Source organism: Mauremys mutica, chromosome 13 (genome assembly GCF_020497125.1).
Source record: "Mauremys mutica isolate MM-2020 ecotype Southern chromosome 13, ASM2049712v1, whole genome shotgun sequence".
In the NCBI taxonomy this organism is placed as follows: domain Eukaryota; kingdom Metazoa; phylum Chordata; order Testudines; family Geoemydidae; genus Mauremys; species Mauremys mutica.
Window position 1 is genome coordinate 17,217,336 of NC_059084.1, and position 13,084 is coordinate 17,230,419.

At 44.4% G+C, this 13,084-nt stretch overlaps 1 protein-coding gene across 1 annotated transcript in view; it reads left to right on the forward strand.

Annotated features, from left to right (window-relative positions):
• Positions 1-13,084, forward strand: part of PREX1 (phosphatidylinositol-3,4,5-trisphosphate dependent Rac exchange factor 1) — a 227,001-nt gene that overhangs the window by 141,223 nt on the left and 72,694 nt on the right. The window contains exons 10-13 of the mRNA XM_044986305.1: positions 1,855-2,002; positions 7,185-7,285; positions 11,417-11,520; positions 12,595-12,644. Coding sequence (XP_044842240.1) covers positions 1,855-2,002; positions 7,185-7,285; positions 11,417-11,520; positions 12,595-12,644 — 403 coding nt within the window. The remainder of the gene's footprint in view (positions 1-1,854; positions 2,003-7,184; positions 7,286-11,416; positions 11,521-12,594; positions 12,645-13,084) is intronic.

Consider the following 13,084-nt stretch of genomic DNA (forward strand, 5'->3'; position numbering starts at 1 on the left):
AAACCTTGGTGAGCTTCCCAATTCTGTGTGATCCTGGAATGAGCTATGCAGAATGTGCATTCTAGTCTGCTGTTTACATCAGAGCTTGGGGAATTCGGTCATGTCAGACCAGAATGAAACGTGTACTATTACACTGGCTGTTTTCTATCACAAGTTCACATTGCAAATTAGCTTTGGCTACACATAACAGCATGCATATTTGAATCAGATCATAGGATGGGGGAGGTGATACTAAGTCAGGAGGTCTGCAGAACCAAAACCTTTAGGCAGATATTGGATACATGAAACAAATGCTACCTTTGCAGAATGAAATATTGCGTAAGACTCTCACTTCTTAAGCAGATGTACCAAACCTATGAAACAAATTCAATAACCATTTGAAAAAAACTCAAAGGCAGTGTGGTGAATAATTGATGACCATGAGGGCTGTTAATTTTTGTTCAACTTTAGTTCTTCAAGCATAAAATAAGGCTAGAAGGGGTAAACTGGGCATCCTTTAGAGATAATTATGGGCTGGTCTACACTGGGGGGGATCGATCTAAGATATGCAACTTCAGCTATGTGAATAGCGTAGCTGACGTCGAAGTATCTTAGATCGAGTTACCTACTGTCCTCATGGCGCGGGATCGACGTCCGCAACTCCCCCCGTCGACTCCGCTACCGCCGTTCGCATTGGTGGAGTTCCGGAGTTGACAGGAGCGCGTTCGGGGATCGATATATCGCATCTAGATGAGACGCGATATATCAATCCCCGAGAAATCGATTGCTACCCGCCGATACGGCCGGTAGTGAAGACGTAGCCTATGTATCTCTCTGGCCAACTAGCCTTTCAGGCTGTTGCTTTAGTCTATAAAGTGAATGTATTGCTGGTGAAAGGTGCCAGAATAAAGTAACTTGAAAACTAAGTCCTCTGTTCATTTGCCAGACAGGTATAGCACAGACAACAGCAGTGCGTGCTCCCTCCATGCTCTGTCCCACCCACATGCCTTAACCCTCAACACCAGGGGCAAAAAATTCAGACAGTTTCCATGGTCTTTAATAAGATAAGAAAGCCCAGCTGTGATGTGGATGCATGTTCACTAGGAGCTGGAGTCAGGCCAATAGGCTCATTCGAGACCAGCCGTCTAATTGTTGCAACTTTCAGTCATGATTAAATTGGGCCACATGCAAACTGACAGCTGGAAGGTGACACCCTTCCTATATCCCATCACCACTTGCCTGAGTCATCCAGTATCTCTCCAGCTGACTGCTTGATATGGTAGCCAAAGCATATCCTCCAGCACAGGGGCATTTATAAGCAGTTTATTTACGGCGATAAACCAAGGATTCAGCGTTCATATCTAGATTGGGTTTAAGTCAGGGTCTGGATTTAGTGTCAACAGAATTATGGCCCCAGTGATGGAAGTCTCTCAAAATCATCTGTTCTGACAAGATTTTTGTCATCTTGAACTGATTCTTGTGAGGGTTACAGCTGCACCAGGAATGAATTGGAAATGATTTGTTTGTTTGTTTGTTTGTTTGTTTGTTCCAACTTGCGCATGTTCTCAGTGCATGTTCCTGAGAACATTCCACTATGTGGGATGTGATGGAGGCCTCGTGTTTGGGGCCCTTTGTTTCTGAGCTGGTGATCTCCATGGGAAACACAGAAGAAAGGCTGCAAGCTTCACCTGCACACTGAACCACCCATCATGAAGGGGCCCATTTTTCCAATGCTTGTAAAATAAGACACCGCCATAAACTCTTATCGTCCCGTGTGGCTTCTGCTGCTCTGTGTATGTGGCTGGCCTCAACTTTTGGCTTTGAGCGAACATTTTGATGGCCAGGACCTGAGGGAACCCCTGTTTTGTATTCCAGGTCTGAAACTGGGAATGGAGAGGGATGCGTACGTCATGATTGCGGAGAAAGGAGAGAAGCTGTATCACATGATGATGACCAAGAAAGTGAACCTTATCAAAGACAGGAGGAGAAAATTAAGCACTGTTCCCAAGTGCTTTCTTGGCAAGTAAGTGGTGTTTGGATTGAAAAGGCCCTTTCATGCCAATTAACCGAAGGGACTGTGGGTTTTCTGTGGATGGCATTGTGAGGGCACATCAGCTGTGCTTTGCCGGGGCTTAATTGGAAAGGCCATAACCCCCATTACAGCTGCAGTTTATTAAAATTAATCATTAATTTCTATATAGTGCTCTGCACAGGCTGTACAATAGCAGCACATTCCAGTGTGGAATATTTCACAACAATTATTTCAGATCGGCAGCAGGAGTAAGAAAAAGAGCCTAACCCCCAGATAGCCCACCTGTGTCCCCTTTTGTTCAGAAGGGGACGCTTTATAAGCAACGTTTGAACCCAGCCAGCCTCAGTATCAAATCAAGAGTGTGCTCATTTAGTTATTGCTACACCAGAGACAAAGTCAGTTGAACAGAACACCTCATGTCTTGTAGAAGTAAGGGATAAAAAGGACTCTTCTATGGGAGAAAACTCTCTCAGTCAGGCTAGACATTAGGAAATAATTCTTAACCATCACAGAGATTATGTCTTTGAAGAGACACTGTGGAGGTGCCAGAGCACCATTACAGGAGGCAGTCAAGGAGAGATTAGATAAGGCACTAGTGGGACCATTGTAGGGAAGTGTCCTGCACAGCTCACAGGGAGTCAGAGTTGGTGACCTGAGAAGACTTTTCCAACTCGGCTGCCTGTAGTTGAAATTATCAGCTGGGAAAAAATAATTTTGAGAGACAGCTTATCCAGATACTTCCCCTCCCTCCTGTTCCCAATCACTGTAATGAGGCAGTTTTCATGCAGCAGCCCTTGGGTGTATGTGAAGTGGAAGTGATACAATGTCTTTATGCCTAACAAATGGCAGTCTTGATGGACAGACTGGTATTCCTGGTAGAGTGAAAGTGCTTGGCTCCTTTTTATTTTTGCTAGTTTCACATGGAAAGTTTGGGCTCTGGATATGAGGCGAGTTCTAGTATTTCCCAGTTTACGCACAGCCAGAAGTGCCAGACCAAAAGGCTGTGTTCTCACAATACTAGCTCCTTTGCTGAGTCCCCATATTTTATCTAGTTCCAAAAGTCATACATGGAATTTCCTGGTCAAGCCCTTTCTTTTTCAACATAGTCCTTTTGGTACTGGAAATGTTTCACACTTTCTTCTGCTCATTGCCCTCAGTCCAGCCTGGCAACAACCCAGTCTTGGAAACGTGATGAAGCTCTGCCAATGCCTCACAATCCTGACCCCTCCTAGGACCCCACGACCTACCAATGCACCTCAATTCTGAACTATTGTGTCCCTGCTATTTCATCCAGAATGCCACTCTTCTCCATAAGAAGTAGCTTTGCCAGTGCATGTCAGCCTTTACTATTCTAGTCCTGGGCCTCCAGGACAGCTCAGCCAATGCATTTCAATCCTAACCCTTTTGCAAACTTGCCGTTCCATTGCTGGGCTTGCCCTGAACAATTCTTTTCAACGGTGGCCTGCACATTTGCCGGCCATTCCAGCCCAGGATCTCAAAGAAGAAGTTACTGTCGTGTTGAATTGTGCTTATGTATTTGGTGGTTTTGAGGTGCAGGCAGGTATCAGCTGAGAATAAGACTGAGGCTGCTAAACTCATTTCACTCCTGCCCTTAGGCCATCTCACAGCCTCCTACCGCACTAGAGCAATAGCACTAAATGATTCAAGGGAGAAAGTGTGGATGTGGAGGGAAAAGCTAATACTGATGTGCTGTGGACTAGCCATAACTGCCTCCAACACCTTGGTGTTATGAGTTATAGAAATATCAAGTGTATTTATTTATAGGACTCTCTCTGGAATTTGATTGCAAGGAATGATTTATGAGAGAGTAAATCCACCTTGCTAAGTTCTCTTCAGGTGCACCAGCAGACCATCCAGGTATGCAAATAATCACTCTGTGAAAGGGATGCTTCAGTGCCAAGGGGGCTTCTGGCAAGCTTTACCCCCCCTCCTACCCCCCACTTCATAACCCCGCCTGAGCTGAGCAGAGCTGAGTATTTGCCCCTGGTCTCTATTTAAGCCGAGGCAAAAGTGTCTAAGCGCCCTCTTGCCCCAGGACCTAAGTTAGCCATTTATACCACTTTCCACCTATTGAAGTGACAGGTGAAATGAATGACCACATATTTAGGGCTTTAAAGTGTTTCTTATTGAAATAGAAAAGGCAGCATTATAGGCAATTCCTTAGAGAGGCTAAGTTTAAATACCGAGGGCTGAATTCTGCCCTCACACAGGTGCATACAGCTAACACTGAAGTCATGTATGTAGTAGAATGTAACCCTAAGGACATTCCCAAATAGCACCAAATTAATTAACATATTTGTGGTAGGCACTGGTTGCCAACTTTTTAATTGCAGAAAACCGAACAACCCTGCCAGACTCCTTCCCCAAGACCCCGCCTGTGATCTGCCCCTTCTCTGAGGGCCCCCCCCCACTCATTCCATCCCCCTCCCTCCATCGCTCACTCTCCCGCATTCTTGCTCACTCACTCATTTTCACCAGGCTGGAGCAGGAGGTTGGGGTAGATTTTGCTGTGTGCTGGGCCTCTGGCTAAACTCTAGAGTGGTGTGCCCCCTTCCAGACATGCAGACCTGGGAGTGAAACCATGTGTAGACACCAGGGGGCAGACCCTCGGTTGGTACAAATTGTTCATTGATTTGCGCTATGAACATTTATACCCTCTAAGGATCTGCCCCACCTAGATCTGAGAGGGAGGCTACAGCCCTTCCAGTGACTGCCTTTTTTGCGTAGAACTAGATCCCTGGAGTTTGCTGGGACTCCCCAGTATAAAACAGTTCTCTTTAAGTATAAAACTAAGAGCTAATGGAAAAAAATAACTGAATGCTGCTCCGAAGACCCTGAAGCCTTTAGCAAAGTGAGATGGTTTTCTTAAGTGCTACTTTAAGATTTCTATGGCCTTTGGTTCTCAAGCAAAATTAGTGTTTGCTCTGTAGGCTTAATAAACTCTGAGAAGTACGTAACCCAGAAATATTGGCAGCTGCTAGACTGTTGCCAAAAACCATCTGTTTGAAGCCAAAGAAGGACAATCAAGGAGTTTACAGGAGGATGGAATTTTAACCTCATGCATTTGTTAGGCAGGAGGGGGCAGGGTCGCATGGATTCTGTTAGTGCAAATGCATATAGAGATAAGGGAACTGCATGGGCAAATGGCCCTGTAGACAGCTGAGTGCACACACAGTTACTTGATTTCCATGACTTCCATGCACAAAGGTAATAATGTTGCAGGTAAAGTCGCCTACAATTTAATTGCATGTTAATTTGTGTGCTAAATGTGTTTGAACATCAGAGTGTCTAATTCGGTCTCCCATGGGTCCCTGGGGCTAAGTTCCTCATTTCATTTGCTAATGACCCCCCTTCTGGCAGACAAGGAGCAGCATTCGGCAGCATTTCGGCGGATGCTCGACCGCCACAACGGACCTTCGTCTGGCACCCGCCAGATGAAAAGGTTGGGGACTGCTGCCCTAAAGTATTAAGTGCCAGTCTTCCAACCCTCAGCTTTGATTTGTGCACACACAAAATCATGCATTGGCAAGTATGCACCTGGACTTTGCAGCTGCAAACACCTCTGCACGTTCTAATGTTTGTACATGCCCTTTAACTAACCTAACACCTGTTAGCACACAAGTGTATCACTTGCACCTGCAAAGCCTATTGGGAGCTATGTCAGAGGGATACAATGGAACATGCATGCAATTTTGCAGGCACATAATTAGGTAGCACAATTCTTATTCCCAGTAATGGGAGTGAAGCATCTGATTCCCACCCATCTCTCTGATCGTTTATTTCCTTATTCAGAATCACTGGGAGACCAAGATGTTGGGCCTGATACATCACTGTTTTACTCTGGTCTTTTTACAAACTGTTGGTTTCCATGAGATTATGCTGGTGTAATGAAGCAGTTCTGCTGCTTTCTTTTTGCCGTTACAATTACATGGTCGTCCCTCAACAAGCTGAAGCTGTTTTTTATTGTTGTTGTTCTAAAAGCAAAACAGTTACACTACCTAGGCTGGGATGAGTCAGCCCATGATAAACACAGAAAGACTAAAAATGCTGCATTAAAAGCCCATAATTGGAGGCACGGATGCTGGTTTTAATAAGCAACAGCCCTACACAAATTGGCAGGCACCCAACTGGTTTACTCAACTCAGAGTTCCCATATGTTACTCTGCTTTCAAATATTCCTTTTGTTCTTTTCGATGAATTTTACACATTCTGGTGTAGTCCCTGATTAAACTGACAAACTTGCTAGGATCCCCAACGGCACTGCCAGTGTCCCATTCATCAGGCTGGGAAAGTTTATATTTTCTATACACACTGCCACGCTAGTTGAGTCACACACAACATAGCTAGCTGTATTCAGGAGTTTTCCTCTGTCCATGTTTGCAGCTCTGCCTTCATCACAGAAACAAACTATGTGTCAAAGCACTGTGATTCACCCACTCATTCAGCATTAGTATCCCTCATACCACCAACTTTTAGTAGGGTAGGAGAGATTGATCATCATTTAATTATAACACAGGCCCCAGCTCTAACACAGTGACCTTAAATTAGCCTATCAACAGGACTTGAACTCAGTCTGAGTCTACTCTCATTTGCAATGATGTAACTCTATGAAAGATAATGGAGTTCTACCAGTGCAAAACCAGTGAGGGAGGAGAATCAGACCCAATGAAGTAAGATGAATATATCTTTCAGTTCAAACCATGGACGTTGCTTTGATGGATACCAGGGTAAAAATATCATTTTCCTGTCTGTGATTTATTGTTTTTTAAGGGCATCAATACACCTTCCTTTCCTGCTCTCATTTGGGAGTCTGGAGTGCTCATTAAAATAAGTCTCTCTTGTAGCCCTTTTTGAACCAATTGGATCTTCTTTCCCTCCAAGTCTGCTAGTTATGGAGAATTAAGGGAAATGTTTCCCACAGGAAACATGCTCCATCTGCAGAGCATTTCCCACAGAAATGTAGGAAATCCAGCTGTCTAGAAGAGGCGCCGTCATTCCCTTCTGTGTACTGTAGCCGGAATGTCGTGTAGATGTTAATGCGGTGCTTCAAGAAGAGAGTCACCAGTGGCTGGTTAATGCCTGGCAGAGACATGTTTGCTTGCCCTTAGGGAGAGAGAGCTAATTGCTTTTGCTATTCTACTTCCCCTTGCAGTGAGTTTGTATCCTGGCTCATGGAGGTTGGGGAGATAAGCAAGCCGGAGGAAGGGGTCAACTTGGGACAAGCCCTGTTGGAAAATGGCATCATTCATCATGGTGAGTGCTCTGTGTCATAGCAAGGTGCCAGATCTTAGTAAGACGCTGGAGACATTGGTGTAAAGGCACTTGCAGTTGTTCACATGACATTCAAGCAGCTTCTCTCAATGTTTGCATCAAATCCTCATTGTCCCACTGTGAGAGGGCATTTCACTCCAACTAGCATTAATGGGAGTTATCCACATAAGGGGGCCACCTTTGTGGTAGTTGTGTCATAACATAATGACTCAGCATCCATCCTAAGGCAAGCCTGCATCTCTCCAATGACTGGCTGTGTGACAGTCTTGTGAAAATCAAGGCCGTTTCTGAATCTGAGATTGGGTAACAACCCTAAGTGGCATATGGAGGAAAAGTGACCATTCAGTTTGCGACAAATGCATTACAGAGTAAGTGGATCCTTTCTCCGTGCCTCTTAGCTGTTTTACTGAGCAAAGGAGTAGAAGGACAGTATTCCAGGTGCAGTGCCCTCATCTATGACAATCCAAGCACTTGTGTTCCTTTGGGTAAGTGCACTCTGAGGGCCAGATTTTGAATGCTCAAACACATCTAGTCAGCCATTTATGCCTGTAATTACTTGACTTGCATGTACCATCTCAGTAGTTGCGCACACACACACTGGCCTAAAAATTGTGTGTTCATTTGCACTTAGTATTTTTAAAAATCCAGCCTTGAGCAATAAGTCCATTCTTGACGTCTGCTATGGAAAGCGAGAGAGGAGAGCTGAGTTGTGCAACTCAGGAAAAGACCAGAGGCTTGAGTAACAGGGAGGGTCTGTGGCTGACTGAGTGTAGACACATTTGACAATTTCCCTTGAAAAATGAGGCTCAGCCTCAGGAGCTGCAGAAGTTAGGAGTGTTTTCTCGTAGACACACAGTATTCTCCTTATGCCATGAGATTCCTAGCCATAGAGTGAGGTAGTAATGGGGGCGGGGGAGTATTTGTCCTTTCCAGCTCACTTTCCAAGAGCATATCTTTTTAAAAGTGTCATATGACTTGGTTGATGAAGCCCAGGAAATGTTCCTTCTACATGAAATCCTAGGGCAGATTTTTAAGGTTCTGAGGGATCTTTGTATGAGCAGTTGTGTGAGCATTTGCACACCTGACTTGTTTGAAAATCTGACCTACTCCCTGTATTTCTAGTAAAGCATGATTTTTCTCCTGCTTTTCACGCCCTTCAAAACCCAGATTTCTCCTGTTCTTTCCCATTCTTTTTCCATTTCAGAAAGCAGAATAACTCAGTCATGTAAAATTTAAACAGCAGGTGCCTCAATTCTAGCCAGTAGGTGTATGTGGCTGAAAAATGTTCCTCAAGGGAATAAGGATTTTATTCCTTAAGGTCTTAAATCACCAGTTGTCCACATTTCTGTGCAATCGCTAATCCAGTTTAAATAGGGGAGCTATTTAATGAGACTAGTACTGCTTTAGCACTAATCTGTTGGCATTACAGCTCCACAAGGGCTTCTTCCAGGTGATTATAACAGTGTTAAGAAATGATGTCTGTTGTCGTCTCTTAATCAAAACACAGGGAAACCTTTCTTTGCTGTGTGCTAATACCAGCAGCACCAGATTTCCCCATGCACATGCACTTCCACCGCCCATGTGCAGACACCTTCATTCGTTTGCACTCACTACGGGCCCCTCTTTCAAAAAAGCTCAATGCCCATTTAGGCAACAAAATAAGTGGCCAGATTTTCAAAAGTGCTCAGTACCCCCAAGCTCCCATTGTGACACTGATGTCTTATTTACGTGCCTAAATCGAAACTGAGCCCTAATTGTCGGTTCTGAGTACTTGAAACTATGACCCCATGTGCATATGCACACAGATATCCCTTTGCATGCATACCCATACTCTACACACACACATACTCAATCACTTGCACAGCACAAGAAACTGCATGATCCAGTATTGATATTTTATTACAGCTATCCAAACTGCTATAGCTGACCACCCTGGCATTGGTCTGGAGGTTCTTAGATATGATTTAGCAACTGTCCCGACAAAATCTTCCAGCACAGAGAAATGAAAATTGTTAAATATTACACTCCACCAGAGGCCCCTGACAAAGAGCAGATCCCTATGACTGTTTAAAATATTGCCTGTGTCTATAGCTCCTATTGTCACTGTCTCCTGGTGACAATTGGTATGCTTTATAAAGCACCTTCAACCCTATTTTTAGCTGAGGAAACATCTCTTGTAATTAGGCTTTGAGTATTACTGACATGAAAAGAGTCACAATATCCATCTCCTTATCTTGAATTGAGTTAAAACCAAAACACCGCAATGTAGCCCCACATTAGGCAACGTGTCTTATCTTTTGTTTTTCACTTGGTATAATGTGACTGTTGGGAGAAAACTGCTGATTCTCCTAGCCTGCCTGACCTCCTCTGGGATCAGGACTTTGTGCAAGGCAGAACAGACCCATAGCAGATCACAGACTTGCAGGAGTGCTGAGCTTTGTGCATTTTATCACTTTGCTTCCTCCTCATTTCCTTTAATCCTGGCTCCTTTATCTGAGGCTGCTGATGTGTAAGTCACAGCCTGGTACGCATAGCAGAGAACTAAAGGAGTTTCATCAGAACTTTGTCCTAACATGTGCCGGGCACAAAGCATCAAAGAGATCTCCCCGGAGGACCCATTCTCAGATTCAGAAGTATCAACCCAGAGCATGCAGACTCTCAATGAGGGAAGAGTCAGCAGCCCTCACAGAGGGCATCAAAAATTCCCCACGTGTGAAAGGACTTGAGAAGCTTATGAACATGATTATATGGTGGGGTTGCCTTCAGTAACAGGAGACAGGACTTGATGAGCCTACAGGTCTCTTCCAATCCTATGTCCTGTGTTCCTATGTCAAAATCGTGACTGGATTCTGCAACATGGAACCAGCGTCACCCTTTGAAATTTTATACAATCTTTAACACCCCACCAAAGAGAGCAAGCAGCATTATAGGCACCCGCGGGACAGGAGGTAGATTGTAGGTAGTTCTGCCCCATACCCAAATAGCCACAAAAGAACAATCTTTGTCTTCTAAGGGTGGGGCCCGTCCACTATGCAGCTCAGACAAAAACCCGGGACTAAACTGGCTCAGGCTAACTCAGTTTAAACAGCTTTGGCCAGCCAGTGAATCCTCATTCTCATAGGTTGGCCAAACTGCATCTAAATTGAGCTAGTCTCAAATAGTTTTAAACCACATTTTAAGTCAATTCATCAAGCACGGTTCCCAGCCCAGAACATAGGGCTTCAGAAAAAGGCCTGGGGCTACCAGCTAGTTTTGGTCAGTCATATGACTCATTAGAGATGACAAGGATGACTGGAACTGCTCACTCCCCTCCTTCATCTCTACCTGCTGCTTTGGTTGCTCTGTTCCCTTCCCTTTCTCCATCCTCTGTATTTGCTTTCCGTTTTGGACTCATCTTTTCATTTGGGACGTGTCCCTATCCCCAGTGAATCATATTCTGCTTCCTATGCTCACCTCAAGTCGTCATTATAATACAGCATGAACCAATAAGATCTCAGCTGCACCATAAGTAAGTAGTGTCTGGAGAGCACCATTTAATTACATCAGTGAGCCCATTAACACCTTATTAAAAACCAGTGCTCTGGTAGAAGAATCCGTCCAACATCTGTAGTTCATCTCACCAGTATGCTCTCTCCTTTAGGAATTGCAGCAGATCCCTATGTCAGAGCCTTGGGCAGCTGCAAAAATCATTTCATTCATGTTAAAATGACTGTTGTAGGGTTACAGAATCTGCAAGGGCCTGATTCAAAGCCGATTGAAGTAAGCGGAAAGGCTCCCATTGACTTCAATGGAGCTGGTTCCAAAGCTGTAAACAACTGAAACAGGTTTGACGGAAGAGAACAACATTTTGCAGGGTATTTCACTTGACTGAAATTGAAATATTTTGGAAAACCGTCCCTTTGGGGCCAGACATTCAGAAATGTATCTGTGCAAAGTATTCACAACAGCAGGACTGGTAATTGTGTGCGTGCAAACCTGACAATGTGAGCCTTCGTCATCAGAGGCACTCTAGAAAATGGTGGATTCTTTGCGGGCAGAAATACTATGCTGTCATAATGCATGGCATGGGAGGAGATGTGGACTGGTTATTAATTACTGCTCTGGTGGTTTCAGTTTCAGATAAGCACCACTTTAAGAATGAGCAGGTGATGTACAGGTTTCGGTATGATGATGGAACGTATAAACCAAGAAGTGAATTGGAAGATATCATGTCCAAGGTACTCGATCTCCCTTACAGGTTGGAGCCTGATAATAACTCTGAATAATAGTTATAAAAAGTGTCTTTTTTACATCTGTTTGGCCATGACCAGCACTATAGCGCACTGACCAAAGCTAGTAAAACCACTAATTTGTATCATTCTGCCACCATGGTAGTGTAGGAGGCATTCTCCCTCTCATTCCCCATCTTGCCCACTTTTCATGCCTTTTTGGATTATTCTATTGATTAGGAGAGAAATCGAGGCCTAGTGATAAATTATTAACATACATAATGGTTGCACCCAAAGCCCCCAGTCAGGATGAGGGTGTGAATTCTGTAAAAACACAATAGGCTAATTTATACTTGCCGAAGCCTCCTTCCAGTTTAAGAAGAGAGGTGATGTAGCAATGGTGTGTAGATATTTAGGGTTTTTTTCTGATACTTACATATATCTAAGGTGAGTTCCAGTGATCCCCATCTGCCCCTCAGTCCGTTATTAATTGGATGGTTTCTTATGGCCTTCACTTCAGAGGTGGTTCTTGAGGAAAGATCAGGAGGAGAAGAGGGGTAATTCCATGGGTAAGAAGCAGCATAGAAGAAGCTGAGCTGGTTGTGTGAGAAGCTGATGTACAAGGCTGCTGTTGCTGGCAGAGCAAAGGAGGGGGGGGGGTGACACAGTAAGAGAGAAGTGTGGCAGAGAGGTGAGAAGGTACTTGGAGGTGAAGACAAGAAGTTCACACTTGGTAAAATGAGACTAGGGGAGCCAGTGAAGGGGGACTCAGACAGGGGTGTGATTCAATCAGAGTGATCTTAGCAGCTGCCGTTTGCATGGGCTGGAATGGGGGTGGGGGCTGGAAAGGAGGACGTTAGAAGTAGAGAGCAGAAGTGAAACCTCAGTGCCAGGGATGGGAGAGAGATGGTTGGAAGTGGAAGGGGAAAGAGAGGAGAAGGAGAAGAGTTGCTAGAAACATTTGATGAGAAGATGTTGTCCAGGGCCATACTACTGTAGTTCCAGAGCTGCTATTCAATATGGTTTTTAAAAAACACTGGATCTGGTGCATAATTATAAAACCACATTTGTTTTGTTCCTTAGGGTGTGAGGCTCTATTGCCGACTGCATAGTCTTTACACTCCAGTGATAAAGTAAGTTCTGCTTGTCTGTTGTGTCTGTCTTTCTTAAGGGGATAACATGCTGCCATTTGAAATCTTCTCTCTTTCTGTCTATAACCTGTAATGAAACAGTTTGCTCAGTTTATTCAGGCTCCTTTGCTACCATCCCATCTCCATAGCTGGGATTAGCAAAGGTGCTTCTGCTGAAGAACCGTAGAACTGAATTCAGGAGGGCTGGTATCAGGGCCATTCTGGAGTCTGCTCTCTCTACCCATTCATCACAACCCTTAGCTTTAGAGCATTTATTTACCCCAGGTATATTCCTGAGTTTGGGGTTAGAGTGGGCATATTAATAAGTGATGCCTGAGTCAGGAGAGATCATGGAGGTGCATCTGTTGCTGTTACTTGTTGCAGGCAGTATTGTTTGTTTTGTTAAGTTATGTAAACTTACTCAGAGGCTGAAGCAAAGGTCT